The sequence below is a fragment of the Somniosus microcephalus genome, chromosome 31, assembly GCF_052327205.1.
Source record: "Somniosus microcephalus isolate GS21.2 chromosome 31, FLI_Smic_1.0, whole genome shotgun sequence".
NCBI classification, from domain to species: Eukaryota; Metazoa; Chordata; class Chondrichthyes; order Squaliformes; family Somniosidae; genus Somniosus; species Somniosus microcephalus.
The window spans coordinates 6,116,672-6,139,145 of NC_141017.1; the positions used below are offsets into that span (position 1 = coordinate 6,116,672).

At 49.1% G+C, this 22,474-nt stretch overlaps 1 protein-coding gene across 1 annotated transcript in view; it reads right to left on the bottom strand.

The window, feature by feature from the left end:
* Positions 1–3,794: 3,794 nt before the first annotated feature.
* Positions 3,795–22,474, bottom strand: part of LOC147097547 (hepatic lectin-like) — a 30,000-nt gene continuing 11,320 nt past the window's right edge. The window contains exons 3-4 of the mRNA XM_085971400.1: positions 6,299–6,411; positions 3,795–4,560 (exon numbers count right to left, since the gene is read on the bottom strand). Coding sequence (XP_085827526.1) covers positions 4,431–4,560; positions 6,299–6,411 — 243 coding nt within the window. The 3' untranslated portion in view covers positions 3,795–4,430. The remainder of the gene's footprint in view (positions 4,561–6,298; positions 6,412–22,474) is intronic.

Consider the following 22,474-nt stretch of genomic DNA (forward strand, 5'->3'; position numbering starts at 1 on the left):
AAAAAAAATCAGTACTACTGAAGAACTATAATGGACAGAAAATAGATAGCTTAGGTGTATGCAGACTTAAAGTGATAGTCAAAGACAAAGTGCATCATCTCATGTTTTCTGTTGTGGCTGAAGGACTTGATTCACTACTGGGTGACAAAGCTTGTGAAGACTTAGAACTGGTCAAGAGAGTCTACCATATAAACTGTGCCATAAGCAGACCAGATGACTCGGTGGATTCTGTAGTAAATAATTTCCAGGATGTGTTCAAAGGATTTGGAGTTCTACCATTCACTTATAAGATCCAGCTAAAGGAGGATGCTCAGCCAGTGGTACATGCTCCATGAAGAGTTCCAGCACCCCTGCGTGACCGGCTCAAGAAAGAACTGGAATGACCACACTAGGAGTCATCAGGAAAGTCGAAGAGCCAACAGACTGGGTTAACTCCATGGTATGTGTAAAGAAAAAGAACAATGATCTAAGAATATGCATGGATCCAAAGGACTTAAATGCAAACATAAAACGTGAACACTACCAGATTCCCAAGCGAGAAGAAATCACCAGTGAAATATCAGGTGCCAGATACTTTACAAAGCTCGATGCCTCACAAGGATTTTGGCAACTAAAACTGGATGAAGAGAGCACCAAATACTGTACCTTCAACACACCATTTGGCAGGTATTGTTTCCTCAGAATGCCTTTTGGGATAATATCTGCGTCTGAAATCTTTCATAGAGCGATGGAACACATAATTGAAGGTCTGGAAGGAGTTCGGGTCTATGTTGATGACATCATCATCTGGGGCTCCACACTGAAAGAACACAATGAGAGACTGACTAAAGTGCTACAGAGCATATGCCGGAATGGACTGAAGCTCAACAAAGCCAAGTGTCAGTTTGGTGTCCAGGAATTCACTTTCCTAGGAGATATTCTATCTGGTAAAGGAATAGAGCCAGATATGGAAAAAGTAAACGACATACACAACATACCCCGACCCACTGACAAAAAAGGAGTACTACGCATCAAGGGGATGATAAACTTCATTGGAAAGTTAATTCCTAACTTGTCAGCCAAGACAGCCTGTCTGCGAGACCTGCTACGTAAAACAAATGAGTTCGCATGGACAGTCAGACATGAACAAGAGTGGATGAATCTTAAAACAGTGCTGACAACCACACCTGTACTCACTTTCTTTGACCCAACAAAGAGAATCAAAGTGTCAACGGATGCATCAAAAGATGGCCTAGGCGCGGTCTTGCTACAAGCAGAGGGTGAAGATTGGAAGCCTGTTGCCTATGCCTCCAGGTCTATGACTGATACTGAGTGTCAATACGTCCATATTGAAAAGGAATGTCTAGGCTTGGTAGTTGGATTAGAAAAGTTCCATGGCTACATATATGGACTTCCCACCTTCACAGTTGAGACAGACCACAGCCCACTGGTTGCCAGCATTAAAAAAAATCTGAATGAGATGTCTCCAAGGATTCAATGACTCATGATGAAGCTGCAAAGATATGACTTTGAACTGATCTACACACCAGGCAAATTCATAGTGTTAGCAGATGCACTATCCCGAGCACACACAATGAGTCAAGTGAGCTCTGCTGAAGAAGACGTGGATGTTCATGTGAGTATGGTCACTGCTGCGCTGCCCATGTCAGACATAAAATCAAAGCAAATAGTAGAAGAAACAGTAAAAGAGACAGTGTTACAAACAGTAATAGAGAACATTCATCATGGTTGGCCAAAAGGTTCCTGTCCAAAATACTATCACATAAGGTCAGAGTTGAGTGTCGTAAGTGGACTATTACTAAAACAGAACAGAATAGTCATTCCACAGGCTCTACGTCAAGACATGCTCAAAAGGATTCATGAGGGACACCTCGGAATTGAAAAATGCAAAAGGAGAGCAAGGGACACTGTTTATTGGCCTGGCATAAAGAAGGACATTGAGAACATGATAGGCATATGTGAGACATGTCAGAAACACCAAAACAAAAAAACAAAGGAACCAATGATAGTAGCTGACATACCAACAGCACCATGGCAAAAGGTTGGTATGGACCTTTTTCATTTAAATGGTAAAGAATATCTAATAGTGATTGACTACTATTATAACTATCCTGAGATGGCGCTGCTCTCAAGCACCACAGAAAGCAGTGTCATAATGCATGTGAAATCCATCTTCGCCAGACATGGAATTCCCAGGATTGCCATTAGCGATAATGGTCTGTGCTTCAACTGTAAGGAGTGGCAACAGTTTGCAGCACAGTATGACTTTCAGCACATCACATCCAGTCCTCTGTATGCTCAGTCGAATGGTAAGGCAGAGAAAGGTGTTCAAGTTCTCAAGCAGCTACTGAAGAAAGCGACAGAAAGCAAGTCTGATCCTTATCTCGCCCTGCTGAGCTACCGAGCCTCACCTTTAGACTGTGGTTCTTCACCTGCTGAACTACTAATGGGTCGCAAGTTGCGCACCATGCTGCCCTGCTGTGCAAAAGAACAGCAAAGTAAGGTACTGAGACAGAGACTTCAACTGTTAAAGCTGAAACAGAAATCATACTATGACAAGTCATCCAAAACTCTAAAACCATTGACAAGAGATGATGTTGTCAGGATTGAGGATCCAGATGCATGGAACAGGAAAGCTACAGTTCTTGAGGAAGTAGGACCAAGGTCATACACTGTTAGAACTGAGGAAGGACAGATTCTCAGGAGGAACCGCAGTTCCCTCCTAAAAACACAAGAGACTATCCAAGAGCAGATTGATGACAATGCCGAAACTGAATCTTGTCACTCACCACCAGAACAATCTCATGAAAACACATCAGACTTACCCGTGTTGAGAAGATCCACACGTGAAGTAAAAAAGCCTGATAGACTTAATCTTTGAGTATAAAGTGAAGCTTTGAAAATGTGTTGACTGTTGTGAAAATGTTTATGTTTATAGAGCACTAACAAAGTGTTACTGATATCATCTTTATCGTTTTTCTTGAAAGTTGATTGATATTGATTTTGTTAAACCTCAAAGGTGGATGTAATGATCAATAACGTCATTCTCGAGTGGTACACTGGATGGAGCCGTAGAGCTGTATAGAGCTGTATATTTAGTTGTATGTCTTTAAGACTACACTACCCACGATGCACTAGGCTACCCACAAGGCAGTAGTCAAGATGGTTGCCTGCACACAGAAGTACACATGCTGAATCTCTACAGATGCTGTACCTAGAGAACGTGTACTGAATAAATAACTAGCTAGAAGCTAGCTGTTCATAATCAGAATGTCTAGTTATTAATGAACATAACAATTAGGACCAGTAAGAATCTCACTGTCCCTTCCTGATCACTCCGACTGCTGATAAATAACACACTAACAGACCACCAGACTCAGAAATACAAATCACGTTTATTAAGAATTAAGGTTACCAGAAACAAGATTAAAGCAAGCAGCAGATTTCACTAGATTATAATACCTAAATACTGGAACACAATCTTGCAGTTACAGATCTAATGAGGTGGCCCAGAAACCATGTGAGCAATGGGAGGTGGGGGTAGATTGGGAGGTGGGGGTGGAGGGGGAGGTGGGGGTAGATTGGGAGGTGGGATGAGGAGGTGGGGGTGGAGGGGGAGGTGGGGGTGGAGGGGGAGGTGGAGGGGGAGGTGGAGGGGGAGGTGGGGGTGGAGGGGGAGGTGGAGGGGGAGGTGGGGGTGGAGGGGGAGGTGGGGGTGGAGGGGGAGGTGGAGGGGGAGGTGGGGGTGGAGGGGGAGGTGGAGGGGAGGTGGGGGTAGAGGGGGAGGTGGGGGGAGGGGGAGGTGGGGTGGGAGGGGGGATGGGGAGGTGGGGGGGAGGGGGAGGTTGGATGGTGAGGTGGGGCGGAGGGGGATGGGGACGGGCCTGGGTTGGCAGCTCGACTGTCTGGGATCAGATTTGAGTGAAGCAAAGGACACAGTCTTTTCTGTCTACAATCTGAGTGCTGCAGAGAGCAGGGACTGTTGAAAACCCATGACATCCCTCACAGGGGGCGGAGGCATTGCATGGTTTCCAAATGGCACTGTGAGTTTGAGATTCCCGGAGCAGCTTTGCTCCAATGGGCCTGAGCTGGAGGGATGTGAGGAAGCAGAACCCGCTGGTGTACAAACACTGCACTGGCACTTTTCAACATTCCGCAAAACTGGATCTGGTTCACCACAGTACAGGACAATAGGGACATTCTACCACGTGGGTCTTTGCATTGCTGGATTAAGATAAAGGGGCAAAACTGAGTGTGTCCAGTGGGCTTTGGGACAGTTCCAAACAGGAGAGGAGGGAGGGAGAGCCCTGGCCACACACCCACCATACCGACACCAGCTCAGGGCAGCTTACCCATTGTACATGTACTGAACATTTAAAAAAAGATTCACTTTGCACTAAGCACTGACTGTAACGATAAGCAAAATAGCATTATGGTGATTTCTCACACATGAAATTATGAAGATCATCACATGATTGATCATTCCACGTTCCAGTAACATACATTTCAGCACAGTCTTCATTATTATGATCATTGTTGGGTTCCCCCTTGTTCCAAAACCTAAATAACAAAACATGACGAGAATAAAATTAATTATAGAATTCCCGCTTGAAACTGATGCTCAATGATTAAGCAGGCCGTGATATCCCAGTGAGAATAATGTGGAGCTGATTAACTCCAGTGTAGCAATGTACCCAGGAATCATTCAACAGGTGTTCGAGAGAAACCTGTTAGACTGTGGGAAAGGGCAGATCCAGGGGAGTAATAGAGAGAGAGGGAGGGGGGCGATGGAGAGGGAGGGGGCGATGGAGAGGGAGGGGGGCGATGGAGAGGGAGGGGGCGATGGAGAGGGAGGGGGGCGATGGAGAGGGAGGGGGCGATGGAGAGGGGCGATGGAGAGGGAGGGGGTGATGGAGAGGGAGGGGGCGATGGAGAGGGAGGTGGGTGATAGAGTGGGAGGGGGTGATGGAGAGGGTGGGGCGATGGAGAGGGAGGTGGGTGATAGAGTGGGAGGGGGTGATGGAGAGGGTGGGGGTGATGGAGAGGGAGGGTGCGATGGAGAGGGAGGGGGTGATGGAGAGGGAGGGGGCGATGGAGTGGGAGGGGGCGATGGAGAGGGAGGGGGGTGATGGAGATGGAGGGGGTGATGGAGAGGGAGGGGGTGATGGAGAGGGAGGGGGTGATGGAGAGAGAGGGGGCGATGGAGAGGGAGGTGGGTGATGGAGTGGGAGGGGGTGATGGAGAGGGTGGGGGCGATGGAGAGGGAGGGGGCGATGGAGTGGGAGGGGGCGATGGAGAGGGAGGTGGGTGATGGAGAGGGAGGGGTGACAGAGAGGGTGGGGGTGATGGAGAGGGAGGTGGGTGATGGAGTGGGAGTGGGTGATGGAGAGGGTGGGGGTGATGGAGAGGGAGGGGGGCGATGGAGAGGGAGGGGGCGATGGAGAGGGAGGGGGCGATGGAGAGGGAGGTGGGTGATGGAGAGGGAGGGGGCGATGGAGTGGGAGGGGGTGATGGAGAGGGAGGGGGCGATGGAGTGGGAGGGGGTGATGGAGAGGGAGGGGGCGATGGAGAGGGAGGGGGCGATGGAGAGAGAGGGGGCGATGGAGAGAGAGGGGGCGATGGAGAGGGAGGGGGTGATGGAGAGAGAGGGGGGGGTGTCCCAGTGATGGAAAAGGACCCAGAATGGGTAGTGTTGCAGCTACGTCCGTTGGGAAGCTGCCAGAAAGCCGGCGTTCAATGTCAAGGAACATTGAAGAGTCTGACACCAACTTGGCACAGGGCTTAGCACTGATCATGGAGCCCACCCTTTCCAGTGTAGACTGGGTGTCTACCTCCATCCACATGCCTGTGGAGCAACTAAGCTGTAAGTAGTTAATGATCCTATAAATAGCACTGGTGGGGGGGTCCTTCATGTCATTGAATTCCTGTTCAGCTGTGTGATATTAAGAGAGGGTGTAGGCTGGAGCATGAAGCTCCAAAATGACAGCACACTGATTGACGTCATGATCTGCGAGCTCTGCATGATTCCGGTGGGCATTAGGTACGTGCGCACAAATCCCTTTACCAATATGGCGTCCGCCGCTCTTCGTGTCAGAAGTCTGTGCCCGCAAGCAACCAACGCCATTTTGGAACATCGTAGAGCCCAAAAAACGAACATTACCGAGCTCCTTTGCCTCTAAATTGCTTCCCCTGTTAAGCTAAATATCTGAAGTTGAAACTTTAAAACCATTCCAGCTTTCTGTTTAATGTTCAGCATCGCAGATATTGTACAGAATGCGTAATTGAAAAGGGAACTCACTTTACAGAGGAAATATAATTCGTCCCATCCACCCAGCGCCAGTCACCTTCAGAGATCGAATCACTGAGACCAATCCAGTGATCATAGTTTTGATTCCAGCTTTGTATAAACATCTGTCATGTAAATAAAAGTGTCACTACAGTATATGAAGCAGGAGGGTTCGACCTGAAACGTCAACTCAAATTTCTCTCCACGGATGTTGCCTGACCTGCTGAGTTTTTCCAGCATTTTCTGTTGTTATTTTAGATTGTCAATACTGTGGCACCCCACCTCCCTTTTTTCCTTCCCTATCATTTCTGAACGCCTTGTACCCTTGAATATTAAGTGCCCAGTCCTCACTGTTTTTAAGCCACATTTCCATTATTGCCACAGCATATTGCCACACAGCTAATTGTGCTTGTTGCTTACCAACCTTATTCACCACACTTTGTGTGTTTACACACATGCATTCTAAACCCATTTTTGAATTTTCTGTAGTCTTCAGCTGCTTCATCAATGACCTTCCCTCCAACATAAGGTCAGAAATGGGGATTTTCGCTGATGACTGCACAGTGTTCAGTGCCATTCATAACTCCTCAGATAATGAAGCAGTCCATGTCCGCATGGAACAAGACCTGGACGACGTTCAGGCTTGGGCTGATAAGTCGCAGGTAAGATTCGCTCCACAGAAGCGCCAGGCAATGAGCATCTCGAACAAGCGAGAGTCTAACCACCGCCACTTGACTTTCAATGACATTACCATCACTGAATCCCACACCATCAACATCCTGGGGATCACCATTGAGCAGAAGCTTATCTGGACCAGCCACATAAATACTGTGGCAACAAGAGCAGATCAGAGGCTGGGTATTCTGTGGCAAGTGTCTCATCTCCTGACTCCCCAAAGCCTTTCCACCATCTACAAGTCACAAGTAAGGAGTGTGATGGAATACTCTCCACTTACCTGGATGAGTGCAGCTCCAACAAAACTCAAGAAGCTTGACACCATCCGCTTGATTGGCACCCCATCCACCACCTTAAACATTCACTCCCTCCACCACCAGTGTGTCGTGGCTGCAGTGTGTACCATCCACATGATGCACTGCAGCAACTCGCCAAGGCTACTTCGGCAGCACCTCCCAAACCTGTGACCTCTTCCACCTAGAAGGACAAGGGCAGCAGGCGGATGGGAACACCACCACCTCCAAGTTCCCCTCCAAGTCACACACCATCCTGACTTGAAAGTATATCGCCAATCCTTCACCGTTGCTGGGTCAAAATCCTGGAACTCCCTCCCTAACAGCACTGTGGGAGTACATTCACCACACGGACTGCAGCGGTTCAAGAAGGCGGCTCACCACCACCTTCTCGAGGGCAATTAGGGATGGGCAATAAATGCCGGCCTTGCCAGCGACGCCCACATCCCATAAACGAATATAAAATAAATAAACGCGGAGATCAGAGTAGCCTGTTGCTAAAGCAGCGTGGTTATAATGGGAGACTTTAATGTTCACCAAGACTGAGAGAAGCAAACAGCTCAAGTCCCAACGGCAGCGAATTTCTTCAGTGTTTTCAAGACAGATTTCTGGGACAATGTGTTCTTGAACCAACAAGCAGACAAGCCATTCTAGATTTAGTACTGACTAATGAGCCAGAATCAATCTAATGGTAAGGGAACACCGAGCTAACAGTGACCATTACATCATTGAATTCGATATTTGTTTTAAACAATATTCTGTTGTTCACTGGAATAGGAACGAGTTCAGCCTTCTGGTTACAATCAATTTATTTTTTCCACTTTAAAATAAAAACAATCTAAAAGTGGAATATAATTTCTTCAGTGTGTAACGCAATTTACAAGCGGAGTTTTGTGAGCAGATTTGAATGTAGGCAAGTGCCCATCCTTGTATGTTTCTCTCTTCTAAAACTTAGCACAAAAGCTTCTTTTTTATACATTGTTTTCTCCTTATCCAACTGGAAATGGATTTGCCTTATATGGTTTGGGCCTAGGGCAAAACACCATCCTTCAGCCGATTCTTATGCACACAAGTTTGCCTTCCACTACAGCATATGAACATCAACAGCCTATCAATTGCCCTTGTTGTTGTGACCGGAACAGGTATAATCTAAAAATTCTATTAGCATTCTTTGAACATCCCAAGGCCTTAATTCAATCATGAACACTGCACTACTGGGACAGTGCACTAAGGGAACAGTGAGTTACACGTTGCACTACTGGGACAGCGAGTCACATGTTGCACTATTGGGACAGTGAGTCACACACTGCACAACTGGGACAGTGAGTCTCACACTGCACTACTGGGTCAGCGAGTCGCACACTGCACTACTGGGTCAGTGAGTCGCACACTGCACTACTGGGACAGTGAGTCACATGTTGCACTACTGGGACAGTAAGTCACATGTTGCACTATTGGGACAGTGAGTCACACACTGCACTACTGGGACAGTGAGTCTCACACTGCACTACTGGGTCAGTGAGTCGCACACTGCACTACTGGGACAGTGAGTCACATGTTGCACTACTGGGACAGTGAGTGACATGTTGCACTACTGGGACAGTGAGTCTCACACTGCACTACTGGGTCAGTGAGTCGCACACTGCACTACTGGGTCAGTGAGTCGCACACTGCACTACTGGGTCAGTGAGTCGCACACTGCACTACTGGGACAGTGAGTCACATGTTACACAATTTGGGATAGTGAGTCACATGCTGCACTACTGGGACAGTGAATCTCACGCTGCGCTACTGGGACAGTGAGTCACATGCTGCACTACTGGGACAGCGAGTCTCACGCTGCGCTACTGGGAGGTGAGTCACATGCTGCTCTACTGGGACAGCGAGTCTCACGCTGCGCTTCTGGGACAGTGAGTCACATGCTGCACTACCGAGACAGTGAGTCTCACACTGCGCTACTGGGACAGTGAGTCACATGCTGCACTACCGGGACAGTGAGTCTCACACTGCGCTACTGGGACAGTGAGACTCACACTGCGCTACTGGGACAGTGAGTCGCATGCTGCAGTACTGGGACAGTGAGTCTCACACTGCGTTACTGGGACAATGAGTCACACGTGGCACTAGTGGGTCAGTGAGTCACACACTGCACTAATGGGACTGTGAGTAGTACGTTCCACTACTGGGACAGTGAGTCGCACACTGCACTAATGGGACTGTGAGTAGTACGTTGCACTACTGGGACAGTGAGTCACAAACTGCACTACCGGGACAGTGAGTCACAAACTGCACTACTGGGACAGTGAGTCACACGCTGCACTACTGGGACAGTGAGTCACACGCTGCACTACTGGGACAGTGAGTCACACGCTGCACTACTGGGACAGTGAGTCACACACTGCACTACTGGGACAGTGAGTCACAAACTGCACTACTGGGACAGTGAGTCACACACTGCACTACTGGGACAGTGAGTCACACACTGCACTACCGGGACAGTGAGTCACAAACTGCACTACTGGGACAGTGAGTCACACGCTGCACTACTGGGACAGTGAGTCACATGCTGCACTACTGGGACAGTGAGTCACACACTGCACTACTGGGACAGTGAGTCACAAACTGCACTACTGGGACAGTGAGTCACACACTGCACTACTGGGACAGTGAGTCACACACTGCACTACTGAGACAGTGAGTCACATGCTGTACTACTGGGACAGTGAGTCACACACTGCACTACTGGGACAGTGAGTCACACGCTGCACTACTGGGACAGTGAGTCACACGCTGCACTACTGGGACAGTGAGTCACACACTGCACTACTGGGACAGTGAGTCACAAACTGCACTACTGGGACAGTGAGTCACACACTGCACTACTGGGACAGTGAGTCACACACTGCACTACTGAGACAGTGAGTCACAAGCTGCTCTACTGGGACAGTGAGTCACACGCTGTACTACTGGAACAGTGAGTCACACACTGCACTACTGGGACAGTGAGTCACACACTGCACTACTGAGACAGTGAGTCACATGCTGCACTACTGGGACAGTGAGTCACACGCTGTACTACTGGGACAGTGAGTCACACACTGCACTATGGGACAGTGAGTGACACACTGCACTATTGGGACAGTGAGTCACATGTTGCATACTGGAACAGTGAGTCACACACTGCACTACTGGGACAGTGAGTCACACACTGCACTACTGGGACAGTGAGTCACACACTGCACTACTGGGACAGTGAGTCACACTCTGCACCACTGGGACAGTGAGTCACGCACTGCACTACTGGGGCAGTGAGTCACATGCTGCACTGCTTGGATAGTGAGACACAAACTGCACTAATGAGACATTTGGTCACACACTGCACTATGAGACAGTGAGTCACACACTGCACTATGGGACAGTGAGTGACACACTGCACTATTGGGACAGTGAGTTACACGTTGCATACTGGGACAGTGAGTCACACACTGCACTATGGGACAGTGAGTCACACTCTGCACTACTGGGACAGTGAGTCACACGTTGCATACTGGGACAGTGAGTCACACACTGCACCACTGGGACAGTGAGTCTCACACTGCACTACTGTGACAGTGAGTCACACACTGCACTACTGGGACAGTGAGTCTCACACTGCACTACTGGGACAGTGAGTCACATACTGCAATACTGGGACAGTGAGTCACAGACTGCACTACTGGGACAGTGAGTCACACTCTGCACCACTGGGACAGTGAGTCACACACTGCACTACTGGGGCAGTGAGTCACACGCTGCACTGCTTGGATAGTGAGACACAAACTGCACTAATGGGACATTCGGTCACACACTGCACTGCTGTGACAGTGAGTCACACACTACACTATGAGACAGTGAGTGACACACTGCACTATTGTGACAGTGAGTCACACTCTTCACTACTGGGACAGTGAATCACACAATGCACTACTGGGACAGTGAGTCACATGCTGCACTACTGGGACAGTGAGTCACATGCTGCACTACTGGCACAGTGAGTCACACACTGCATTACTGGGACAGTGAGTCACACTCTGCTCTACTGGGACAGTGAGGCTCATGAAGCACTACTGGGACAGTGAATCACACACTGCACTACTGAGACAGTGAGTCACACACTGCACTACTGGGACAGTGAGTCGCACGCTGCACTGCTTGGATAGTGAGACACAAACTGCACTAATGGGACATTCGGTCACAAAATGCACTACTGGGACAGTGAGTTACACACTGCACTACTGGGACAGTGAGTCTCACACTGCACTACTGGGACAGTGAGTCACACACTGCACTACTGGGACAGTGAGTCACATGCTGCACTTCTGGGACATTGAGTCACATGCTGCACTACTGGGACAGTGAGTCACACACTGCACTAGTGGGACAGTGAATCACACGCTGCGCTACTGGGACAGTGAGTCACACGCTGCTATAATGAGACATTGAATCACACGCTGCACTAAAGGGAAAGTGAGTCACACACTGCATTACTGGGGCAGTGATTCACACACTGCACTACTGGGACAGTGAGTCACACGCTGCTATAATGAGACATTGAATCACACACTGCACTACTGGGACAGTGAGTCACACGCTGCACTATTGGGACAGTGAGACACACACTGCACTGCTGGGACAGTGAGTCACACGCTGCAATGGAGGGACAGTGAGTCCCACGCTGCACTACTGGTACAGTGATTCACACACTGCACTACTGGGTCAGTGCGTCACATACTGCACTACTGGGGCAGTGAGTAACATGATGCGCTATCGGGTCAGTGAGTCACAGACTGCACCACTGGGACCGTGAGTCACACGCTGCACTACTGGGTCAGGGAGTCAAATGCTGTGCTACTGGGACAGTGAGGCACATGCTGCGCTATTGGGACAGTGAGTCACACACTGCACTATTGGGACAGTGAGTAACACACTGCACTATTGGGACAGTGATTCACACACTGCACTATTGGGACAGTGAGTCACACACTGCACTACTGGGACAGTGATTCACACACTGCACTATTGGGACAGTGAGTCACATGCTGCTCTACTGGGACAGTGAGTCACAAACTGCACTATTGGGACAGTGAGTCACACACTGCACTATTGGGACAGTGAGTAACACACTGCACAAGTGGGACGGTTAATTACATGCTGCACTACTGGGACACTGAGGCTCAGGCTGCATTAACAGGGGAGTGAGACACACACTGCACCATTTGGACAAAAGTCACACACTGCACTATTGGGACAGTGAGTCACACACTGCACTATTGGGACAGTGAGTCACACACTGCACTATTGGGACAGTGAGTCACATGCTGCACTATTGCGAAAGTGAGTCACATGCTGCACTATTGCGACAGTGAGTCACACACTGCACTATTGGGACAGTGAGTAACACACTGCACTACTGGGACTGTGAGTCACACACTGCACTACTGGGACAGTGAGTCACACACTGCACCATTGGGACAGTGAGTCACACAATGCACTACTGGGACAGTGAGTCACACACTGCACTACTGGGACTGTGAGTCACACACTGCAGTACTGGGACTGTGAGTCGCACACTGCACTACTGGGACAGTGAGTCACATGTTGCACTACTGGGACAGTGAGTCACATGTTGCACTACTGGGACAGTGAGTCTCACACTGCACTACTGGGTCAGTGAGTCGCACACTGCACTACTGGGTCAGTGAGTCGCACACTGCACTACTGGGACAGTGAGTCACATGTTACACAATTTGGGATAGTGAGTCACATGCTGCACTACTGGGACAGTGAATCTCACGCTGCGCTACTGGGAGAGTGAGTCACATGCTGCACTACTTGGACAGTGAATCTCACGCTGCGCTACTGGGAGAGTGAGTCACATGCTGCTCTACTGGGACAGCGAGTCTCACGCTGCGCTTCTGGGACAGTGAGTCACATGCTGCACTACCGAGACAGTGAGCCTCACACTGCGCTACTGGGACAGTGAATCACATGCTGCACTACCGGGACAGTGAGTCTCACACTGCGCTACTGGGACAGTGAGTCTCACACTGCGCTACTGGGACAGTGAGTCGCATGCTGCAGTACTGGGACAGTGAGTCTCACACTGCGTTACTGGGACAATGAGTCACACGTGGCACTAGTGGGTCAGTGAGTCACACACTGCACTAATGGGACTGTGAGTAGTACGTTCCACTACTGGGACAGTGAGTCGCACACTGCACTAATGGGACTGTGAGTAGTACGTTGCACTACTGGGACAGTGAGTCACAAACTGCACTACCGGGACAGTGAGTCACAAACTGCACTACTGGGACAGTGAGTCACACGCTGCACTACTGGGACAGTGAGTCACACGCTGCACTACTGGGACAGTGAGTCACACGCTGCACTACTGGGACAGTGAGTCACACACTGCACTACTGGGACAGTGAGTCACAAACTGCACTACTGGGACAGTGAGTCACACACTGCACTACTGGGACAGTGAGTCACACACTGCACTACTGAGACAGTGAGTCACATGCTGCACTACTGCGACAGTGAGTCACACGCTGTACTACTGGGACAGTGAGTCACACACTGCACTACTGAGACAGTGAGTCACATGCTGCACTACTGGGACAGTGAGTCACACACTGCACTACTGAGACAGTGAGTCACACACTGCACTACTGAGACAGTGAGTCACACACTGCACTACTGGGACAATGAGTCACACACTGCACTACTGGGACAGTGAGTCACACACTGCACTACTGGGACAGTGAGTCACACACTGCACTACTGAGACAGTGAGTCACATGCTGCACTACTGGGACAGTGAGTCACACACTGCACTACTGGGACAGTGAGTCACACGCTGTACTACTGGGACAGTGAGTCACACACTGCACTATGGGACAGTGAGTGACAAACTGCACAATTGGGACAGTGAGTCACATGTTGCATACTGGGACAGTGAGTCACACACTGCACTACTGGGACAGTGAGTCACACACTGCACTACTGGGACAGTGAGTCACACACTGCACTACTGGGACAGTGAGTCACACTCTGCACCACTGGGACAGTGAGTCACACACTGCACTATGAGACAGTGAGTCACACACTGCACTTTGGGACAGTGAGTGACACACTGCACTATTGGGACAGTGAGTTACATGTTGCATACTGGGACAGTGAGTCACACACTGCACTATGGGACAGTGAGCACTATTGGGACAGTGAGTCACACGTTGCATACTGGGACAGTGAGTCACACACTGCACTACTGGGACAGTGAGTCTCACACTGCACTACTGGGACAGTGAGTCACACACTGCAATACTGGGACAGTGACTCACAGACTGCACTACTGGGACAGTGAGTCACACTCTGCACCACTGGGACAGTGAGTCACACACTGCACTACTGGGGCAGTGAGTCACACACTGCACTACTGGGGCAGTGAGTCACACGCTGCACTGCTTGGATAGTGAGACACAAACTGCACTAATGGGACATTCAGTCACACACTGCACTACTGTGACAGTGAGTCACACACTACACTATGAGACAGTGAGTGACACACTGCACTATTGTGACAGTGAGTCACACTCTTCACTACTGGGACAGTGAATCACACAATGCACTACTGGGACAGTGAGTCACATGCTGCACTACTGGGACAGTGAGTCACATGCTGCACTACTGGCACAGTGAGTCACACAATGCATTACTGGGACAGTGAGTCACACACTGCTCTACTGGGACAGTGAGGCTCATGAAGCACTACTGGGACAGTGAATCACACACTGCACTACTGAGACAGTGAGTCACACACTGCACTACTGGGACAGTGAGTCACACGCTGCACTGCTTGGATAGTGAGACACAAACTGCACTAATGGGACATTCGGTCACAAAATGCACTACTGGGACAGTGAGTCACACACTGCACTACTGGGACAGTGAGTCTCACACTGCACTACTGGGACAGTGAGTCACACACTGCACTACTGGGACAGTGAGTCTCACACTGCACTACTGGGACAGTGAGTCACACACTGCACTACTGGGACAGTGAGTCACACGCTGCACTTCTGGGACATTGAGTCACATGCTGCACTACTGGGACAGTGAGTCACACACTGCACTAGTGGGACAGTGAATCACACGCTGCGCTACTGGGACAGTGAGTCTCACACTGCATTTCTGGGACAGTGAGTCACACGCTGCACTACTGGGACATTGAGTCACACACTGCACTACTGGGACAGTGAGTCACACGCTGCACTACTGGGACAGTGAGTAACACGCTGCTCGACTGGGACGGGGAGTCACATGCTGCATAAAAATCCCAGTTTGGCATAAAAATAAAACAAAAATGGTAACTCAACCGTGGCTAACAAGGGAAATTAGGGATCGCATAAGATCCTAGAAGAGGACATACTACAGGGACATTGAGTCACATGCTGCACTACTGGGACAGTGAGTCACACACTGCAATAATGAGACATTGAGTCACACGCTGCACTACAGGGACAGTGAGTCACACACTGCACTACTGGGACAGTGAGTCACACGCTGCACCACTGGGACAGTGAGTCACACGCTGCACCACTGGGACAGTGAGTCACACACTGCACCACTGGGACAGTGAGTCACACGCTGCACTGCTTGGATAGTGAGACACAAACTGCACTAATGGGACATTCGGTCACACACTGCACTACTGTGACAGTGAGTCACACACTACACTATGAGACAGTGAGTCACACACTGCACTACTGGGACAGTGAGTCACACGCTGCACTGCTTGGATAGTGAGACACAAACTGCACTAATGGGACATTCGGTCACAAAATGCACTACTGGGACAGTGAGTCACACACTGCATTACTGGGACAGTGAGTCTCACACTGCACTACTGGGACAGTGAGTCACACGCTGCACTACTGGGACATTGAGTCACACACTGCACTACTGGGACAGTGAGTCACACACTGCACTACTGGGACAGTGAGTCACACGCTGCACTTCTGGGACATTGAGTCACATGCTGCACTACTGGGACAGTGAGTCACACACTGCACTAGTGGGACAGTGAATCACACGCTGCGCTACTGGGACAGTGAGTCTCACACTGCATTTCTGGGACAGTGAGTCACACGCTGCACTACTGGGACATTGAGTCACACACTGCACTACTGGGACAGTGAGTCACATGCTGCACTACTGGGACAGTGAGTCACACGCTGCACTATTGGGACAGTGAGACACACACTGCACTGCTGGGACAGTGAGTCACACACTACAACGGTGGGACAGTGAGTCACATGCTGCAATACTGGGACAGTGAGTCACACGCTGCAATGGAGGGACAGTGAGTCCCACGCTGCACTACTGGTACAGTGATTCACACACTGCACTACTGGGTCAGTGTGTCACATACTGCACTACTGGGGCAGTGAGTCACAGACTGCACTACTGGGGCAGTGAGTAACATGATGCGCTATCGGGACAGTGAGTCACAGACTGCACCACTGGGACCGTGAGTCACACGCTGCACAACTGGGTCAGGGAGTCAAATGCTGTGCTACTGGGACAGTGAGGCACATGCTGCGCTATTGGGACAGTGAGTCACACACTGCACTATTGGGACAGTGAGTAACACACTGCACTATTGGGACAGTGATTCACACACTGCAGTATTGGGACAGTGAGTCACACACTGCACTACTGGGACAGTGATTCACACACTGCACTATTGGGACAGTGAGTCACATGCTGCTCTACTGGGACAGTGAGTCACAAACTGCACTATTGGGACAGTGAGTCACACACTGCACAAGTGGGACGGTTAATTACATGCTGCACTACTGGGACACTGAGGCTCAGGCTGCATTAACAGGGGAGTGAGACACACACTGCACCATTTGGACAAAAGTCACACACTGCACTATTGGGACAGTGAGTCACACACTGCACTATTGGGACAGTGAGTAACACACTGCACTACTGGAACTGTGAGTCACACACTGCACTACTGGGACAGTGAGTCACACACTGCACTACTGAGACAGTGAGTCACATGCTACACTACTGGGACAGTGAGTCACACGCTGTACTACTGGGACAGTGAGTCACACACTGCACTATGGGACAGTGAGTGACACACTGCACTATTGGGACAGTGAGTCACATGTTGCATACTGGGACAGTGAGTCACACACTGCACTACTGGGACAGTGAGTCACACACTGCACTACTGGGACAGTGAGTCACACTCTGCACCACTGGGACAGTGAGTCACACGCTGCACTACTGGGGCAGTGAGTCACACACTGCACTACTGGGACAGTGAGTCACACACTGCACTACCGGGACAGTGAGTCACAAACTGCACTATTGGGACAGTGAGTCACACACTGCACTATTGGGACAGTGAGTAACACACTGCACAAGTGGGACGGTTAATTACATGCTGCACTACTGGGACACTGAGGCTCAGGCTGCATTAACAGGGGAGTGAGACACACACTGCACCATTTGGACAAAAGTCACACACTGCACTATTGGGACAGTGAGTCACACACTGCACTATTGGGACAGTGAGTAACACACTGCACTACTGGAACTGTGAGTCACACACTGCACTACTGGGACAGTGAGTCACACACTGCACTACTGAGACAGTGAGTCACATGCTACACTACTGGGACAGTGAGTCACACGCTGTACTACTGGGACAGTGAGTCACACACTGCACTATGGGACAGTGAGTGACACACTGCACTATTGGGACAGTGAGTCACATGTTGCATACTGGGACAGTGAGTCACACACTGCACTACTGGGACAGTGAGTCACACACTGCACTACTGGGACAGTGAGTCACACTCTGCACCACTGGGACAGTGAGTCACACGCTGCACTACTGGGGCAGTGAGTCACATGCTGCACTGCTTGGATAGTGAGACACAAACTGCACTAATGAGACATTTGGTCACACATTGCACTATGAGACAGTGAGTCACACACTGCACTATGGGACAATGAGTGACACACTGCACTATTGGGACAGTGAGTTACATGTTGCATACTGGGACAGTGAGTCACACACTGCACTACTGGGACAGTGAGTCTCACACTGCACTACTGGGACAGTGAGTCACACACTGCACTATGGGACAGTGAGTCACACGCTGCACTTCTGGGACATTGAGTCACATGCTGCACTACTGGGACAGTGAGTCACACACTGCACTAGTGGGACAGTGAATCACACGCTGCGCTACTGGGACAGTGAGTCTCACACTGCATTTCTGGGACAGTGAGTCACACGCTGCACTACTGGGACATTGAGTCACACACTGCACTACTGGGACAGTGAGTCACACGCTGCACTACTGGGACAGTGAGTCACACGCTGCTCGACTGGGACAGGGAGTCACATGCTGCATAAAAATCCCAGTTTGGCATAAAAATAAAACAAAAATGGTAACTCAACCGTGGCTAACAAGGGAAATTAGGGATAGCATAAGATCCTAGAAGAGGACATACTACAGGGACAGTGAGTCACACGCTGCACTACTGGGACAGTGAGTCACACACTGCAATAATGAGACATTGAGTCACACGCTGCACTACAGGGACAGTGAGTCACACACTGCACTACTGGGACAGTGAGTCACACGCTGCTCTACAGGGACAGGGAGTCACACGTTGCATAAAAATCCCTAGTTTGGCATAAAAATAAAACAAAAATGGTGACTCAACCATGGCTAACAAGGGAAATTAGGGATAGCATAAGATCCTAGAAGAGGACATATACATTGGCCAGAAATAGCAGTAATCCAGAGGATTGGGGGCAATTTAGGATTCAACAAAGGAGGACAAAGGGATTCATTAAGAAAGCGAAAATAGAATATGAGAGTAAGCTTGAAGCGAACATAAAAACTGACTGTAAAAGCTTTTATAGATATGTGAAGAGAAAAAGATTGGTGAAGTCAAGCGTAGGTCCCTTGCAGTCAGAATCAGGGGAATTTATAAGGAGGAACAAAGAAATGGATGACCAATTAAATACATATTTTGGTTCTGTATTCTCAAAGGAGGACACAAATAACCTCCCAGAGATGTCGGGGAACATAGGGTCTGATGAAAGAGAGGAACTGAAAGAAATCAGTATTTGTATGAAAATGGTGTTAGGGAAATTGATGGGATTGAAGGCCGATAAATCCCCAGGGCCTGATAATCTACATCCTAGGGTACTTAAGGAAGTGGCCCTAGAAATAGTAGATGCATTGCTGATCATCTTCCAACATTCAATGGAATCTGGAACAGTACCCATGGATTGGAGGGTAGCTAATGTTACCCCACTATTCAAAAAAGGTGGTAGAGATAAAACGGGGAATTACAGATCAGTAAGCCTGACATCGGTAGTGGGGAAAATGCTAGAGTCCATTATAAAAGATGTAATAGCAGAACACTTGGAAAACAGTGACAGGATTGGACAAAGTCAACATGGATTTACAAAAGGGAAATCGTGCTTGACTAATCGACTGGAATTTTTTGAGGATGTAACTGGTAAAATAGATAAGGGAGAAGCAGTGGATGTGGTGTATTTGGACTTTCAGAAGGCTTTCGATAAGGTCCCGCATAAGAGATTTGCGTGTAACTGGTAAAATAGATAAGGGAGAACCAGTGGATGTGGTATATTTGGACTTTCAGAAGTTGGAATAAACTGGTCTTTTTCTGAGTGGCAGGCAGTGACTAGTGGGGTACCGCAGGGATCGGTCCTTGGACCCCAACTATTCACAATATATATTAATGATCTAGATGACGGAACTAGATGCAATATCTCCAAATTTGCAGTCGATACAAAGCTGGGTGGGCATGTGTGCTGTGAGGAGGATGCCGAGAAACTCCAGGATGATTTGGACAGGTTGGGTGATTGGGCAGAAGAAGCATGGCAGATGCAGTATAATGTTGGGGTCGATAGAAATCAACAGGCTGAGACTTTTCTTTAAGCAAAGGCAAAACGTGTCTTGCTTTAATCACACTCCACGAGGTCTGAAGGCTCAGCCCCGTGCAGGGGCTATGACGTCATCACGCAACCGACGTTATGACGTCATCATGCTACCGACGCTCTTAAAGGGACCCTGCACCTATAACCCAACCCAGAACGTACACATCACAACATTGCTATACATAGTGAATTGTGTTTATAGGTACATATAACAGCATTGGCTATACATTGTGTTATTGTCCCTATGTGGTCTCCGCCGCAATAACATGGATAAATGCGAGGTTATCCACTTTGGTGGAAAAAAAAAGGCAGATTATTATCTGAATGGCAGTAGATTGGGAGAATGGGAAGTGCAAAGAGACCTGGGTGTCCTTGTGCACCAATCGTTGAAGGTAAGCATGCAGGTGCAGCAGGCGGTTAAGAAGGCAAATGGTATGTTGGCCTTCGTAGTGAGAGGGTTTGAGTACAGGAACAAGGATGTCTTGCTGCAGTTGTACAGGGCCTTGGTGAGATCACATCTTGAGTATTGTGTGCAGTTTTGGTCGCCTTATCTGAGGAAGGATGATCTTGCCATGGAAGGAGTTCAGCGAAGATTCACCAGGCTGATAACTGGGATGGCAGGAATGACGATTGGTCGATTGGGCTTGTACTCGCTGGAGTTTAGAAGAATGAGAGGGGATCTCATTGAAAGTTACAAAATTCTGACAGGACTGGACAGACTAGATGCAGGAAGGATGTTCCCGATGGTCGGGAAGTCCAAAACCAGGGGTCACAGTCTAAGGATAAAGGGTATGCCATTTAGGACAGAAATGAGGAGGAATTTCTTCACCCAGAGAGTGGTGAACCTGTGGAATTCTCTACCACAGAAGGCAGTAGAAGCCAATTCATTAAAAATATTCAAGAAGGAGTTGGATATATTTCTTAAGGCTAAAGGGATCAAGGGGTATGGGGAGAAAGCAGGGACCGGGTACTGAATTTGGATGATCAGCCATGATCACATTGAATGGCGGAGTAGGCTCGAGGGGCCGAATGGCCTACTCCTGCTCCTATCTTCTATGTTTCTATGTAAAGTTAAGGCACATGGGATTGGGGGCAAGGTATTGACTTGGATGGAGAACTGGTTGGCAGACAGAAAGCAAAGAATTGGAATAAACGGGTGTTTTTCCAAGTGGCAGGCAGTGACTAGTGGGATACCTCAGGGATCGGTCCTTGGACCCCAGCTATTCACAATATATATTAATGATCTAGACAAGGGAACTAGATGTAATATCTCCAAATGTGCAGACGACACAAAGCTGGGTGGGCGTGTGTGCTGTGAGGAGGATGCCGAGAAATTCCAGGATGATTTGGACAGGTTGGGTGATTGGGCAGAAGCATGGCAGATGCAATATAATGTGGATAAATGCGAGGTTATCCACTTTGGTGTCAAAAACAGGAAGGCAGATTATTATCTGAATGGCAATAGATTGGGAGAAGGGGAAGTGCCATGAGACCTGGGTGAACTTGTGCACCAGTCGCTGAAGGTAAGCATGCAGGTGCAGCAGGCGGTTAAGAAGGCAAATGGTATGTTGGCCTTCGTAGCGAGAGGGTTTGAGTACAGGAACAAGGATGTCTTCCTGCAGTTGTACAGGGCCTTGGTGAGACCACATCTTGAGTATTGTGTGCAGTTTTGGTCGCCTTATCTGAGGAAGGATGTTATTGCCATGGAAGGAGTTCAGCGAAGATTCACCAGGCTGGAAGCTGAGATGGCAGGAATGACGTATGAGGAGAGATTGGGTCGATTGGGCTTGTACTCGCTGGAGTTTAGAAGAATGAGAGGGGATCTCATTGAAACTTATAAAATTCTGACAGGACTGGACAGAGAAGATGCAGGAAGGATGTTCCCAATGGTCGGGGAGTCCAGAACCAGGGGTCACAGTCTAAGGATAAGGAGTAGCCCATTTAGGACAGAAATGAGGAGAAATTTCTTCACACAGAGAGTGGTGAACCTGTGGAATTCTCTACCACAGAAGTCAATAGAGGCCAATACATTAAATATATTCAAGAAGGAGTTGGAAATATTTCTTAAGGCGAAAGGGATCGAAGGGTGTGGGGAGAAAGGAGGGACCGGGTACTGAAATTGGATGATGAGCCATGAACATATTGAATGGCAGAGCAGGCGCGAGGGGCCGA